At 42.6% G+C, this 16,262-nt stretch overlaps 1 protein-coding gene across 1 annotated transcript; it reads left to right on the top strand.

The window, feature by feature from the left end:
• Window positions 1-9,408: 9,408 nt before the first annotated feature.
• Window positions 9,409-13,051, top strand: LITAF (lipopolysaccharide-induced TNF factor). Its single transcript, XM_010147152.1, has 4 exons — window positions 9,409-9,454; window positions 11,888-12,070; window positions 12,450-12,606; window positions 12,943-13,051. The coding sequence occupies exons 2-4, from the start codon at window positions 11,893-11,895 to the stop codon at window positions 13,049-13,051; spliced, it is 444 nt and encodes a 147-aa protein (XP_010145454.1). The 5' UTR covers window positions 9,409-9,454; window positions 11,888-11,892.
• Window positions 13,052-16,262: the final 3,211 nt, after the last annotated feature.

Here is a 16,262-nt window from a genome sequence, read left to right as displayed (position 1 = left end):
CCGGGCTGGGCTGGGGTTGGCCCTGGTCAGGGAACGGGCTGGGGAGCGGCGCAGCAGCAGTTGGTCTCAAACGGCCCGGCCCGGCCCCGCGGAGGGAGTTGAAGCGACCTCACCAGGGCCCGTGTCGAAGCCACTGGCAGGGTTACGGTGAGTGTGTTGGTGACTTGGTAAAAGGGATGTACTGAACGCCTGCGACCTCTCCTGCTGCGTGTTCCGTGACTGTTGTGCAAGTAGACATGGGTGTGATCCGAGTGGCATTGGTTGTCTTGCTAAAATAATAAGGTATCAAAGTATTTCTGATAAATATTTTCTTTCCTCTCGAACACCTGAGAGACTTACACAACTTTTAAATAGTCTTTCTCAGCAGGTTGGTGAACTAGCAGGTTTCTGCTCAGAAAAACAGTGGTTATAACCCAGTGGTTATTCTTCACATAACCAGGGTGGTGGGCCAAGCGAGTGCTGCGTTGCGGCTTGCTGCTCTGCACTGCAAAAATCCCGAGTGCTCTGACAAACCTGTGTGTCCTGCCTCCTTGTGTAAAAAACAGATTAGCCTTCAACCTGCCTTTCATTCCAGGTGCTGCTGGTCAGCAGCTGCCTTAAACTGCTGTGCAAGGGACCCCTACAGTTACCTGTGGTGCTGAGAGCAGCTCGGGATTTTAGTGAAGAGGACTGAGTAGGAATTGCTTGATTTAAGGGATTAAATCATGTCAAACCTTAGCAAAGGTAGAGAAGGGCAACCCTGTATTTGCTTGGCCAGGCTGGGCTAGGAAAGCTGTATTTATAAGCAATTCTTTTCCGTGTTTTGGGTTTTTTTTCATACCTAGCAGGAAGGTGGGTCATTACCTTCTTTCTCTTGTCCCCAGCCTGATCTTCAAGTAGTGCCCAGGATTGCGAGGCGCATGTTTGCTCTGGCCGAATGACGTTCAAACATGTCTTCAAAGTTGACATTTAAAGCAGAAGGGACACTAGTAAAATTAAGCTGAAAAACTGAAGTTGTGGTTACCCCCACAATACCCGGTGTTCTGAAGAGCTTGTTTTGTAATCTTGATGTCATCTTTTTCTTTGTTAGGAATTTCTGGTTTGATAAAGGGACTGACACTCAGGTTTGGCTTTCTGCTATTCACTGTAGTGCTTGGTAAACGTTATCTGTGCTTCAGATTTGAAACCTTAACTTTAAAAAAAAAAAAAAAAGCCCCAGGAGAGGTGGTTTACTTGCCAGGGATGCTACCAAGCACTGTGAAGACCTGAGACCTGTTTGTATCAGTCTTGGCGGGGTGCGAAGAAGCAGAAAAAGCGTAGCAGTCATTTTTTAAATTGAACTGGCTGTCCAAAACTAGTCAATGGTAAGGCATGAAAAATGCAGCAGCATTTAAAAATAAGTACTGAATGTTAAGTATCGACTGGATGTGTTCATGCTGGAAGTTACGCTCATGACCATTTTGCAATCTGTGAAAGGGTGTTGGTTTCTTAGAACTCGCTCCTCAGTAAAGCAGGGGTGAGGATGGTCTGGTTGTGCAGCAGAAGTAGCTGTGACTGGGCAGAGTTGACATCATTCAGCTCTGTAGTTTAGTCACAAGGGGAAACTTTCCTTTTTCTAAAGAACACAGGAGGTCAGTGGGTTTTAAAAATACAGCTGTGGAATATTTGATACTAAAATGTTGTCAGAAAAATCTTCCTGAGTTTAGTCATCTTTCACTGCTGTCTTGTTCCCTCTTCAGTCTGCCAAAGCGGTGCTGCATGAGAGGGCTGTGAACGAGCAACGTTTGTGGTAACCCATCACTTCCTTGAGGACTGTTGCTGCGTACGCGCCGTGCCTGTAACCATCTCTCTGCTTTTGCACCAGCTCCTGTGTTTGTCCTAGCTACGTGGCTACTGTGTGCTCAGTCCAGCGTGTGGTTTACAGTTCCCTTTCTAATAAATCTTTCCGCATTTCTGCTTAGTCTGCTGGGAAGTCTGTGGGACTGCTGCAGTGTGTAAAGGTTAGTTGTGTTTGCTGGTGTATTACCATACCTCCAGTGCAGCAGATTAGTCCTGTGTAACCTGGAAGAGTGAACAAACTTGTGACAGGTTCTTCATAGAAATGTTTATAGACTTCCCTGAAATCCTGACGTAAGCTGTGTCGTGTAAGGAAGGCAGTCGGTATTCCAGGGACTTTTTCTGCGCTCCAGGAAAGTGAAGAGGCTTGCATCACAGTTGGGAAGCTTGTGTGCTGGGTCTTAGCTGGACTTTCTATGAATGGAGTGCCAGACCCCATTGGATACTTAAGCCTGAAATTATTTTTCTTTGCTTGTTGTCTTTGGTACCTGCAAAGTTCTCTGTAGGCCTCTGAGGTGTTGACAGGGCTTTCTGACTTGAGACCTGTGGTCAGGACAAGTGTAAAATCAAGAGACGCTACCTGAGGCCTGTTTCCAAGCTTTGCAGAATGACTGTGGAAATGGGTACAGCAATTGGTTTGGTTGGAGAAGAGCAGTCATGGATTACAAATGAACTTGTTTATGCTGCTTGGAAATAACACTTAACTTTTCTCTGAGGTTTGCAGTCTGGAGATGTGTGTCCACAGAGCCTTATCCTTGTAGTTGAAGGTTTGAGAGATTTTTTGGAAGGGTAAGTGAGGGAAAGGCTGAATAAATAGCTTTCCAGAGCAGGAACCAACAACAATTTTCTATTACTTTTTTCTTTTTGGTATGTGGACAGGTGGTATATATGATAAGGAAAGTAAGTACTGACTACTGACTCAGCAGAGGAACTGGACCACACAACTGCAGAGGCAGTGAGGGTGGTGACTGGCTGCATAACTGAACTCTCTGCTCGCTCAGCTGATGCGTGGTGATAGTTCATCATTCCTAAGTACAGTGTGGAAAGGAAAAGATGGGTGATCCTGGAGGACAGCAGTGTGGACATGGACAAGTACAGACATGAGTGGTGAGGAGGCAGCGTGCACGTGGTAACACCAGCAGCAGTTTACTTGGCAGGAGGCTTAAAGGATGAGAAGCTGGTTATGAGTTAAGGCTAAAACTTACTACAAAGTTTGAAACCAAGAGAGACTGGAGTTTTTAGAGCATCTCACAATAAAGAAAGAAAATCAAGCTTGTCTTAAAATGGTCTGAAATTCCTGTGTTCTCAACCACGTATGTTTACATTATATCTTGTGAAATAAGGAAAAAAATAGTAAAATGTCAGGTCCAGTAATAAAACCCAGCTTCCTTTTGATATCAAGGTACTGATCCAGAACCTGCATTCCACTAGGTGTATAACCGTACTTGGAGCAGAAGGAGTATTTGATAGCCTTATGGTTCCTGTTGTTGCAGCCAGTCTCTGTGCTTGGGATGATTTAGTGCTTCCCTGAACCTGAACCAAGCTGGCAGCAAAGGAGACAGCCCAGCAACTAAGGCAGTTTTCTGGAGAGTTTTACTCGGTGAAGAAGTCATTAAAACAAATGAATTTGTTTTGTTTACATCATGACTGGTATCTTTTGCATCAGTTTTCTCGTAACTTAGCATTTAGTCTCTCGTGTATGGATAAAACCAGAACTGGACCTTTTTAACCTTTTACTAGCACAGTAACCTAACTTGTGTTTTCTGGGTTATTACAGAGTAATCTGGGTTGGACAAGAGATCTCTGGAGGTCATTTGGATTAGCCACCTGCTTAGGCCCTACTTAGGTATGTTGTTCAAGGCCCTTTGACTTGGTGTTCTGTTACAGCTTTCTATTCTGAAGTGTGTTTCCTACTCCTGTTCTTGTTATGGGATTAGTTACAGCCACCTACGGTCCTGATGGGGAAATTGTGCATTATTATCTGCCTTGTTTACCGTGCCTTTTATTTGTCCTGTTCTTGTTATGGGATTAGTTACAGCCACCTACGGTCCTGATGGGGAAATTGTGCATTATCTGCCTTGTTTACCGTGCTTTTTATTTGCTTCTAGTAAAAACTGACCAGTCATAGCTTCTGTTTCCTTCCAACTTATCTATTATTTGCCCATGTGTGTTCCTACAGGTTCTGTAGCTATTCCCAGTGGGTGTTTTCCTGGACTAAAAAGATCAGATACCAGAGTCATCTGAAGTCAGCAACTTTTTGCTGTGTTTAACAAAAGAGCAACAGTCCAAGTAAGTCAAAACTTTTTTTTTCTTAGTGCCTGACACTTTTTTCCCCCCATGTTTAGCTCCTTGCCCAGTGCCAGCTGTGCTGTACTCTGTGCTTTGAGGCCTGCTTAGGTAATGTCTTTTAAATGGAGGCGCATCGCTTCTTGGAATAAGCTTGGGCGGTAGTGATATGTGAAGGACGTTATATCCAGAAGGCGTTTGGGCTGGGAGGAGAGCAGCGGGTGTTTGAGACAAGCTGCAAGCTTTCAGGGTTGGATGGCAGTGGCAGGGAGACACTGGCTTCGCTCTTGTGCTCGTGGCAACCATGCCCATCTTCTGGTTTTGTTCTTTGGTGTCTGCTCCCTTGCTCTGCTGAAGCCATTCACACGCCGTGCTGTTTTGAACCCTTCTCCAGCCCCATTTCTCCTGCCAACTTCTCTGCTATGCTCCTATCAGGGGATGTCCAGCACTCTGTCGTAGGCAGAAGCTAGTATGTTCCTGCTTGAGATCTGCTGTCTTGCAGCCAAACACGAATGACTGAAGTTACATGTGTCTTGTTTCTTTTCATGCAAAATATATACCGTTCCATAGAATTCTGTGAAAAAATGAAACTAAGAAATCTAAGAAAATATTCACCTCTTTTAGTTAAGAGTGTATGCCTTCTTCTGGTATTGCTACCTTGTTCACCACTTGGGTAGCCAGATACAGGCTTACTTTATTTTCGTGTCCTTGCCTTGTCTTGCATGGCATCTTTGCTGGTGTGTTGTACATCTCTAGATGTAAAAATTCTCTAGAAAGCCATCTGATGTAATGCATTTGTATAAATTCACATTCAGCAACATTCCTTACAGCGGAAGACAAAAATGAACTATGTACTTCCTTTCTAAGTCATCCCGCTAAATGTGCGTAACAGAAACGTCTCTCCTCTTGCTGAGCCTGCATATCTATTGATTCTGAGTTTTGGAGTGATGCTCTATGAAGGTAAAAAAAGGTGGTCTGAGTTGCTGGGCCTGGTTTCACAATCTGCTCACGTTCCCTTGCATGAATGATGTTGCCTTCTCCCCTTGTAGCAGCAGCATTTACGCTGTTGTGTGGCTGGTGAGACTAAGGAACTGAGACGGCTGTAAACTCACTCCCTGGTTTGGTAGGCAGCCCAAGTGGCAAACTGGATCTTTCTTTTGGTAGAAATAGTCCTAGATTGATTTAGGACATTTGCTATTGCACTGTTTTAAGGATATAAATGTCTTCTGATAAAACCAGGAACGTTGTAAATCCATGCCAATCAATGAAAATGTTCGTAGTTCAAACTCTCATACAGCTGACTACGCTTATCTTTTACGAAAATTTCTTATGACACAGACACTCTGATTTAAACTAAAAATTACATTTTCTTAATACTACAGTTTGTTTTGGAAGGACTTCAAGCAAACGCAGAGGTAATTGTTTAGTTACAGGAGACTCTATTTAACGCAAGCAGAGCATTTTTTGAAGATTCTGAAGAAGATTTCAAATAAGGAAAATTGTTCTGTAAAGTAGTAAGTGGATTTGCTTTTCCATTCTTAGAAGAGCAGTACTTGCTATTGCATTAAAAGCAGGTGCCAGGCTCAGGTTTGGCTGGATAGGGAGAGGGAGTTGACCAGCCTCCCAGGCACACCTCTGTGCCCAAGTTTCTCCTGGAGTGGTTAATGTGACGGCTGCGCAGGCCTCTCTCTTTTCTTCTTTCTCTCCTTCCTTCCTGATACGGGGCGGAGAGGTCACCTGCCCACAGTTACCCTTGAGGTGCTGTTGCTGTTACCTGTGCGCTGCTGTGAATCCTCTTCTATTAGACTGCTGTGCAGCTCAGGAGACCAGCTGGGGTTTAAAAAACTGTTGCGTAATGATTCATCTGTAATTGTTGGGTAAGGCATGAAAAACTTGACTAACCTTTCTACTTTTGACTTGCTCCCCTCCCATTTTGAGTTTGGGTTTTTTTTTTTTTTTTGTTGGTTTTTTTTTTTTAATGCTTTACCTTGGGCAAAAGGTGTTTTCCTGCATTCTTAGAATACACATAGCCTACAGAAAAAGGCTGCAGTTTAAACTGTGTAAAGTCAACATACTGGTCTGGGCAATGTAAAAAATTCTCTTAAGGTGAGGGATGCATCTTGTGGTGAGAAAATGGTAATAAATGTGTTCAGTTTTGGGTGCGGAGAGGACAGTTTGTAGGTAATGGTGATTGTCGTGAGGTGAGGATGCACAAAAGGCCTGTGGGCTGGACTGACCCTGACTGCTCTGTATCATGAATGGAGGGTGAGGAGGGAAGGGGAAGATGACTGCAGCCCTGTAGCTTTGTGCATCCCTGTATTTGGGAGAATGACATGGATAACGGTGCCCTAACGTTCTTGCAGTAAATCTGCCCCTGGGGAGGAAGGGAATCTTGAAAACTTTTTCCTTCCTGGTACAGACAACGGCATAAGAATGTATATTCACATGTTGTGTATGCAGGTGTAGGTTGTCACAGGGTAACTTGTTGCTTTGGGCACATTAAGTAAGACCTGTGTAGCTTCTGGACTGTGATAAACATATGTTCATTCTTATTTTCCATGTATTCATCTTGGTGAAGAAGGTCAAAGTAGGAGTCTTCCTCACCTACACTGGGTTTACGGCTTGATACTTCAGTTAGCATTCTGAAGAAACTGCCCAACTTTCTACAAACCCATGTTGTGGGAGGGTGGAGGAATGCTGTGCAGCTATTTTAAAAAACTGTGAAACTCATAGCCTGTATTTTAATTAAATACATAAACATTTGTGGTGCTGAGATGTAACCCTTCTCATGACATGTGTAGCTGTGTTTGAGCATACTTCTAGTTTCAAGTCAGGGTTTAATCTTGGATGATTTTAGTCAGGTACAAGCCCTGAAGCTGGTGACAGAAGGCTGTAAGAATGTTGGCTTTGTAAGGAGTGCTTGGTTAGTAAGTTCTTCAGATACGTTACCGAGGAGTTCTGATTCACTTCCTCCTATAATGAGATAAAAGGAAAGTTTAGTCAGGTGTTGTGCTTTTTTTTTCAGGTACGGACTGCAAATTCTCTTGCTGTGTTAAAATGGGCAGTTCTGGGTGGGGAACAAATGCAGGCCCTGCTTCTGATCGCAGCTTGCTGCGTGGAGTTAGAGTGTAGGAGTTAAAACGGAGAGGAGTGTTTGAACTAGCTGAAACGTGATTTTGCAAAATGCCAAAATTGCTGCGCATCCCTGAGTTTTACTGTGTATTCAACAGTTTCTAAAGGCTTCCATTGCCCAGAATTTGTTTGGCTGTGCTGCGCTCTCCATTGGAGAGAAGGGTATCCATGCATCCTTCTGTCGGTAGCATTTGTTACTTGTCTTCCTTGTGTCCAGCTAGCGTGACAATCTGGTTTGTAGCGGTTCGTGAATGTTGTGGCATTTGCCAGCCTTTTCCCTCCCTTTATGCTAACTTGGTTCTGTATGTAGAGCAATAGGAAAAGGAAATGTGGAAAGGAATGAACTGGAAGGGTGCTTTGCCCCATGCCAATGTTGTGAAGGAAATGGTTTGGGCTAAGAAAAGTGCTCGCAGCTCTAACTACCTGTGATTCTTGAGCAAATCTGGAGGAGGGAGCTGGTGCCTTTGCTGCTCACCAGTTCTTCTCTGGAGTCTAGTGGCTCATCTGCCGAAGTTAGATCTGGGTACGATGCCCACGTTACCGGTGTGCAGCCTGGGATGCTGGAGGTGTTTTATGAAGACCAGAATAGTGATGTGGGAAGGGGAGCCGAAGCCATTGGTCGTTGTCTTACCATATGCATTTCTAAAGGCACAAACTGAAAGAGTAATGAGAGTGGTGGAAGAGCAGTGGTAGCTTCTCAGTTCTTTGCTGCGCTTTGGGTATGAAACTTCCAGATGTAAATGGAAACCTTGTGTATCAGGCCTGGTCTTTAGTGTGCTTGTTTGGTCCTTCAGTGTTTGCATGTCTTGGTTTGAGATAGCTTTAATGTTCCCTAAGGGTTTGCATATATGCTATCTCCAGATGACTTTTTGGTGTGTTTGTCTTCCCTTATCCTTTGTCTTTTCTCATGCGCGGGTACCTATTACCAGTCAGTCTTCCCTTTTGAATTACTTGGGAGTGGCATTTGAGAGTCTGCTTTAGGAAGATGAAACTTGTTGGTTCAGTTTCTGCTTCTCCCATCACCTTGATTTTGTGCCTGTTTATCTTTCCATTTGCTGCTGTTACCTAAACATCTGGGTGCAGTTTGATAAAGCGTTAGAAATTAGTCTTCCCTATCCTATATGGATGCTTAATATTCTGTGTCACTTTTTATATGACCTGGGGTTGGTTTATAATACTACTCTTTTGTCCTGTTTGTAATCACATTAGGCATTAGTTGCTGTTCCCAGACATGTCTGTATCAGTGGTATTTTCTATGAGGATGTGTCTGTGAATCAGCTGCTCTGTAGCTGTTTGCAGGGAGCAAAGTGCAAATGGAAACTAGGGGAAGTCTGTTAGGGCCTTAAGAGATAGCATAGGGAAGTAGAACATGCAGTTTAGTTACTAACCCAGGATGTACATCTTGCCCAAGCCAAAATGCTGAAAATCCTTTCTAGAATGTCCCTCTCGCCTTTGTTTTCATCACTATCTAACCCTTAGGTTAATGCTTATTGCCATATCCATTTATTGCAGGTACTGCTTTATCTGAAGCTTGAATAAGTTTGATACTCAGAATCTCTTTATAATTGTGGTTGGTTTGGGGTTTTTTTGTTATTTGTTTTGTTGTTTGTTTGTTTAAGTAGAGGAAGCTGGTTTTCAGTTAGTGTTAGACCCAGTCTTGCAATGAGCCCTCGGGGCAGGGGGTTAGTTTGCAAGCAGTTTCCTCAGAAGATGTAGCATTTCGCCTCTGAAACAGCGTAGATAAAAGTAGATGTTTAAAATGAGTTGCATTTATTTTCAAGAGCAAGTGTTTAAATAATGGAAAATACAGTTGGAAAGGATGTGAAGAGGTTTCTAACCCATCTGATGCTGAATGACATGTAATATCTGGTGTGTAGCTGTTTTTAAAGCTTTCAGGGTGGAAGGCTCCAAAACTCTTGCCAATTTAATTAATAGACATAGGGAAAAGCTGCTTATTTTACAGTTTTTCTTACAGTTTTCCTTAAAGTTGACTCAGAGGAGTTTTTGTTCTTCTTCATTGCTGTCTTCATTATTCTCTCTGGTCTTTTGAAATTAAGAAAAAGTCAAAGTGGGTTTTCTCGGAAGTCTTCTTTTGTAAACTTTATGATGGTTGTTGGTGCTTTTCTTTGGAATCCATTCAGCTATTTGTTTCCTGGATACTGTACTCCCATAGGGGCTTTCCCGGAGCAGCAGAGCACTTTTGGCTGTCATACAGCTACGGGTTTTGCTTACGCATTGCTGCACAGCGTTTGCCGTTTTCACAGCGTCGTCGGCTTCTACTCAGCTCCCGGCCTGCTGGGTCCTTCTCTGCAGTCTGCCTGCTGAAGTGGTCAGTTCTCCTCAATGAAGAATGTGATACGTTGATTGGGTGGTAGGTGGATTTTAAAACGGTACAGAAAGCCAGATTTTAGGAGACTGAAGGAAAAGGAGGTTCGTTAGGCAATGCTTTTCGTAGCTCACTAAGCAGGAATCCATGTGTTAATTTAGAAGTCTGGGATGCTTTGATCCCAGTGTGGCTGTTGCACAAATGTCTTGAAACGGTGATGAGAAGATCCTTTTTCAGGACACACAGTCGAACAGTTCCAGGTCTGTGTGCAAAATAGCTACACTCTTGCCTGGGATGGATCTTGTTGATGCCATTGGTTGTTAACTGGGTTTTTTTTAAGCATTACAATGTACTGAAAACAGTAAACAAATTCTGGACTTTGTCCGCACACATGAACAGGATGGGATGAGGTAATCTGGGAGAAGGAGATTGTACATCCATAGTTTCACAACAGTTATCTCTACTTTGGAATAATAAATTCTCTGATAAAGTAAATGTTGTAGCTTAAAAGAATTATTCAGGCCATTGTGTGGGAAGCTGCTGAGTTGTAGGTTGCTTCTGCACTGTCTGCTGAGGCTGTGTGTCGGCTTTGGTGTGAAGGACACTGTGATGCTACGTTTTCTCAGGAGCTAAACTCCCCAAAGGCAGTTTAACAGTTTAAGGATTAGCCAGGGCGTATCCTGAGATTACTGCTCCCTGCCCCCTGTCTTCTGGGCCAGAAAGCCAAGGAGGTCTTCATGGACAATGTTACTCTCTTTGATTCTTCACTCTTGTTCTTCTTGTCCCTCCCTGCAGGGAGTGCATATTGGGCAGCCAAGTTACAGCATACTTCCCGGACTGTAAAAATCCACTGCACAGCTTGTGAGGAAAGGATTGTTCCCTGGTTGGCTTGAGAGTTCAGCCAGCTCTGAGCTTTGTTCTCCAGTGTTCAGCTTTGAATCGGCTTGCAACTGCACTTAAGCACATTTCTCTTTTGTTTATTTTTGGGGGAAGGTGTCGTTTTTGTATAAGGTGGAAAAGGAAGCTGGGCTGTGAACCTTACAGATAGTTCTGTGAAGCATGTGACTACCAGCTTAGCGAAGTTGTGTGTGTTTAGGTCCTGCTATTACCATTGAATGCAGTGGTGTCTAGGATGGGATGTGAACAATGGGGAGAATTGTTGAGCTTAGAATGCCTGGTGTCTCACACTGCAAGACACTGCATATATCCAGCAAGCTGCTCTCTTCAAAGCAACAAGCTTGGAAAACAACGCTATGTTGTCATGGGTATTTTTATTTCTTAACTTTTTTTGTCCTTCTCAGTGCAATTTCTGTTATTCCTTTTATCCATACTATTCCTATGGTTAGTTATAGCTTCTCTATTACTGTAAGAATATAGAATTAATATTCTAAATAGAGTCTGCCCTTCCCAGATAGTACTATGTGAAAAGACCTGCATGTATACAGAAGGATTGAATGTGCAACAACAGAGCCGAGTGTGGTTCTCGGAGCTGCCTGATGGTCCTCAGGAGCAAGAGAAAAAGGGAAATGCTTGATCAGCACTGATGCACTGAGAGATTTGTTCAACAAAGAAATTGGCGGGCAGGGTATGGGAAGTGGGTTGGCAGGGAGAGAGGAAGTCGGTGTTGAAATCAATAATTTCTTTCCACTTTGGGGAAAAAACAGTGGTTAGCAGTCTTAGGCTCTGTAATGAAATAAAAATGGGTGGAGGAAAAGTCGCATTAACAAACTGATTGAAACTTTGGTATCAGCAAAAATGGCAACCTTAGACCTATTTGAGCTATGAGCTGAGTTGACATACTTATTCATTTGGGGTTTCTTTTTCCTTCAGTATAAATACCTTTTACTTCAAACCACAGCAGAGATAAACAGACTTCTTAAAATATTTGAGCTTCACCACAAACCAGGCTCATGTTAGTTAGCAGCTACCATGTGGCCTATCATATTGTTTGATTTTTCAGGAGAACAGGGAGGGATCTGAAATACTGTTCTTGGAGAACTGAGAGAAACTGCCAAATAGCTTTTATTCGTATGCTAATAAAGATGCCCCATGTCCCTGTTTTAGCATTTTTAATTCATAAAGGAAGAATTGACAATGGGAAAATGTGTAAAAACTATCTTGTGAAGAGTGAAGGAAGCAACAACAACAATGAAATCAAGATTAACATTTAAATACTATCAGAAACAACAGTCAATAAATTTTATGCTGGTAAAGGTGCATTTTAATATAGCTATCTTCTTGCTTTCTCTCTGAATAGATCCTAATTAGTTGTCACGTGCCCTCAATAAATAATGTCTTTGTTATAATCTTCTCTTTATTATGTTTTAGATACAATGTCTGCTCCAAGCGGTGCCGCTGTCCCATCTGCACCACCTTCTTACGAGGAAACAACAGGAATCAATGTGAACTATCCGCACCCTTATCCAGTCCCAGAGCCCGTCCACAAACCAGATGGGAAGGGAATGAACCCTCCCCCATACATGGGTCAGCCAGTACCAGTGAATAACCCTGGTAAGCCTGAAAAATCCTCCTGTACCTGGCGTTCAGGAGGTGTCAGGTGTAATGAGTGCTGTGCAGAGGATTAAAGATTGTGGTTCACAGGTGTTCCCCACCTTCCAAAAAATACTTTTGAAGGAAATAAAGTGAACTAATTCCTGCAAATCCTTCAGTGTGCACTAATATCAGTAACATCATTTGGCTTTCTGCAGTTTTTAGTGCAGACTTATTGTTAAGACTGTGTTTCTGGTGATTTCTCTTTGTCGTTATGTGTTTCATTGCTCTGAGCCTCAAATATTACAGAGTAGTAGCTGGCTCTAGCTCAGGGGAAGCTGATTAACTATCCTTTTTTCTTTATTTACCCATTGAGTAAACAGTGCATTTCTCTTCTCAGTTACAGTTCAGACAGTGTATGTGCAGCAACCTGTAGTATTTTATGACCGCCCAGTTCAGATGTGCTGCCCGTCCTGTAACCAGATGATAGTGACACGGCTCTCGTACGACTCGGGAGCTCTGACTTGGCTGTCATGTGGTGGCCTCTGCCTGCTGGGGTAGGTTGATTCCGATTTGACTTTTTCTCTTCTTACATGATCTCTTATATCTCTAAGGAGTAAAAAAGCTCTTAAATGTGTTGCTTTCTCATTCTGCCTGGGACCTGACCCTTTATGGTTTGAATAGCCCACTTCTGCATTAAATTCTTCCTTAAAGCGGCTCTAGAACATTGCAGTGATGGACTGCACAGCCACGCGTGTTCTTCCTAAAGCTTCATGGCACTGGTTTTACTGATGGCTTTTGCAGGAAATGTATTTTGCCTTCTTGTGTATGTTACAAGTGATAAAACTGATTGATTGACTGGGTGGTTGTGTTTCTTTTTTCTTTCTTTGCAGATGTATAGCTGGATGCTGCTTAATTCCCTTCTGCATTGATGCCCTAAAGGATGTGGATCACACCTGTCCGAACTGCCATGCTCTTATTGGTTCTTACAAACGTTTATAGGCTGTGTTTGAATGTTGATAATTGATTGATGAAGTCAGTCAGCACCTCTACAAGCCCTTTCTGAAGCTTCATGGAGACTTCTGGTCGTTTCTGTGCATCCTGTCAACGGAAACCAATCAAAAGTAATGTTTATTGCTAGATTGTTTGAATAAGAATTTGAGGGGAATTCTGACTTAGGTCTGTAAAAAGCATATGCAATCTTTATGGGCCGCTCAGTCCAGCACCAGTTGATAGCAACTAAATGTTTTCCCTTTCTGCTTTATGCAAAACAGGCTGGTGATGTTCTTCAGTTAATCTTGTCTCAGTCTTGTTGCACACTGGTGTGCTTGCTTACAGTCTCCGCACAGACCAAGAGGAGAATGTCTGTGGAGGCCTCTATAGTCTCATGCTTGGTGCTGATGCTTTTGCAACAGCACTGTTCACAAACTGGCAGGGAGCTGCTGGCCTCCGAGACAGGTGACCGTCTTTGACAAAACACGTGATTTGTTGGCATCTTTTATGAGCACTAAAATTCACTTTAAAACTTTCTTAGTTGAAAGCGAACCAAACCTAAAGGCTTCTTCCTTCTTGGAGGCTGCTTTGTCAAATGGACAACTCGGGTTATTGTGCATCAGTGGTGATTCAATCTAGTACCTGAATTGCCTTGCCAGTTTCAAGTCTAGTAATATCTCTACTCTGCAGTAAAGATGTTCATGCAGGAATTTTTAATAGATTTTTTTTTGGCATTGTTTTGTTTGGTTGAGGGTTTTTACTGCTGATTTATAAGATTGTGACGTGTTCTTTTCTCTCCACCCCAGTGGAAATGCCCTTAGAACCTAGGGTATAGCATTGGAAAATGTCCTTTTACGTAAGTCAACTGATAGATCATAAACCTCAGCCTTATCTTAAGGATTGAATTGCACCTGCAAAACACAGATACAGGACCTGTGCTTTTACCTCTTGATATGTTTGCTAATTACTGTTTCTTCATCAAGAAGGTAACATGTTTGTTAAGGAGTTTCTCTGATGATTATTTAGACGTGTATTCAGATTTTTGTAAATGAAAGAGAAGGTCTTTTTTTCAGAATCTTAAGCTGGATATAATTATTTAAGATGATCACAAAAAAATTGGGTATGAGGCTCTGAAGGTGGAAGTATTTTACCGTGCCATAAGCAGTGGACTTGGTCCAAATAACCTCTTGATGCATTTGAATGATACCTGTCTAGAAAAGGCAGACAGGTGTTTGAACAGGGCTATCATGCTAACAGTGTATTAATCTCTGTAAAAGTAAAAATCTAAAATAAACACAAATTAAAAATACTGCATTTACTGTTCTTGTCAAATGTGCCTTCTATAAATACTTGGTATAAATTAAAATTTCAGAAGTCTTTCAAAACTTCACATTTGAAATCCAGGAGTTCTGTGAATCACAAATACAACCTCTAGGCCATGTGTTAATTAGTCTTTGTAAACTGATGCTGGGTCAGCCTGCAAGTGGTTTAAGAGCTTCCTTGTGCCTTTGGAAAAGGTTTCTGATCATACGTCTGCTTGTACCGTAAGTCTTCACATCAGTAGCTACTAACTGGCAAGAGAATTATCGACATAAAAAGCCAGTAGCTTTGTAGCTTTCCCCTTTGATGATATGGTACTAGCTCGTGTTTCTTTCTCTGCTGCTTCACCACCATAATGCTTTCAATGTTCGTTGGAGCGTCACCAAGCAAGGCCCTCACTGAACTGTCTGTTCTGGTGGCACAGGCACTGACTCTAACTTACACAAGTCACATGCGTTACTGTAAAGCAGCATCCCCCCACTGACTCAATTCCACAGAAAATGTACTTCTTGTCAGTTTATCATCAGAGCAAGACAGGAGGAAGCAATGAAGCTTGCGTTGTTTCCAAACTTGATGTTTACTTGCATGGTGGGGAGGATTTTTAGTTCTTCTGGTACCCACATCAGTCTGGTTGTGCTGGTTTCAGGCAGAAAAGAGCTGCTTTTCTTCACAGTGCTGTCTGGCCCAGAGCATCCGAGGGAGTGTTTCATTCCATGGTACGTTGGTCTCGGGGCACATGGGCAGTTCTGAGGTGGGAAGTGTGTGTGGCGAGTGTCAGTAAGACTTTGGTTAGCTCGATGGCTGGGTTGTTGGCTCTTGGTGCAGTTGTTAGCAGTGGGATGGGTTTGTTTGTTAGTGGGTTGTGGGATCGGCTGGCTTTTGTCCCAGTTGGGTTGTCGCTCTGGAGCTCGGACTCTCACTGCTCTGGGACCTGGCTGTGTGTTGGTCATGGGTTGGTGAGCTACTGTAGCATAAGTTCTATTTTCTCTTCCTTAGTAGTAGTACTGTTAGTAGTGTCACTATAATTTTCATTTATATTCAGTTAGTAAATAGTTCTCATTTCAACTTTATGAGCTTCCTTGTCTTTTCCTCTGACTCTCCTGCACTGGGGGAGTGGGTAAGTGGCTGAGTGGTACTTACTGCGAGCCCAGCTTAAACCACGACACTGGTGTGAGTAATCCTGCTTGGATATTCATTCAGTGAGTAAATCTTTAAATTGTTATTCCCTTAGCTCCCCTTTTCTCTACAGAGTGGTGGTTGGAAAATCTGAGGTGGTGACACAGAATGCAGGAAATCATTGACCAAAAAACTAATTATGTGGGGTTTTCTTTGTTTTGTTTTATGGACACAGTCCATTGCATCTCTTTAAATTCCTCTTACGGATTGTGAATATGACACATAATGTTGGCAGCTATTCCATCTAAGTAAGCATTCTGCAAACATTCTGCTGCCCCTTCTATACTTAAATTTCCTTAAATACAAAGCCTGTGTTTGTTCTCTTGTGTATGGAATTATCTACAGAATGCGCCAAAGTAACTTCTTTGTTCAACTTATTTTAGACAAACAAATACAGGATATAGCTAGCTCTGTGTGGAAGTGCTTTGAGTTTGATCACATGGAAGTTACTGTTTGTTTTTTAAAAACTGATTATATTTAAAATAAAACCTGTCTTTTGTGTCTAGTGCTTGTAATTGGAAAATTGTGACATTGGAAATGTTTCCAAACACATGAATGGCTGAAACATTAAGTCGAGAAATGTAATCATGGGGTGAAATTTTTTCCAGAGTCTCACTTGGCCCAAATCTGAAAAATGGCATTCTCTGCCCTGCAGACCCCAACTGTTTACACACACAGAGCCACATTTGAAAATGTGTGGTTTTCCTGCAACTTTGGCCCTTTA

The sequence above is a fragment of the Eurypyga helias genome, unplaced genomic scaffold (genome assembly GCF_000690775.1).
Source record: "Eurypyga helias isolate BGI_N326 unplaced genomic scaffold, ASM69077v1 scaffold10722, whole genome shotgun sequence".
Classification (NCBI taxonomy): Eukaryota; Metazoa; Chordata; class Aves; order Eurypygiformes; family Eurypygidae; genus Eurypyga; species Eurypyga helias.
Note: the sequence above shows the minus strand (reverse complement) of the source record. Positions and strands in the feature narration are given on the sequence as shown.

Excerpts from the sequence above, each read along its gene's own strand:
- LITAF (XM_010147152.1), top strand. The coding sequence starts at position 11,893 with ATGTCTGCTCCAAGCGGTGCCGCTGTCCCATCTGCACCACCTTCTTAC. Across the intron at positions 12,071-12,449 it reads AGTACCAGTGAATAACCCTG|TTACAGTTCAGACAGTGTAT; the intron begins GTAAGCCTGAAA and ends TTCTCTTCTCAG. Across the intron at positions 12,607-12,942 it reads GGTGGCCTCTGCCTGCTGGG|ATGTATAGCTGGATGCTGCT; the intron begins GTAGGTTGATTC and ends CTTTCTTTGCAG.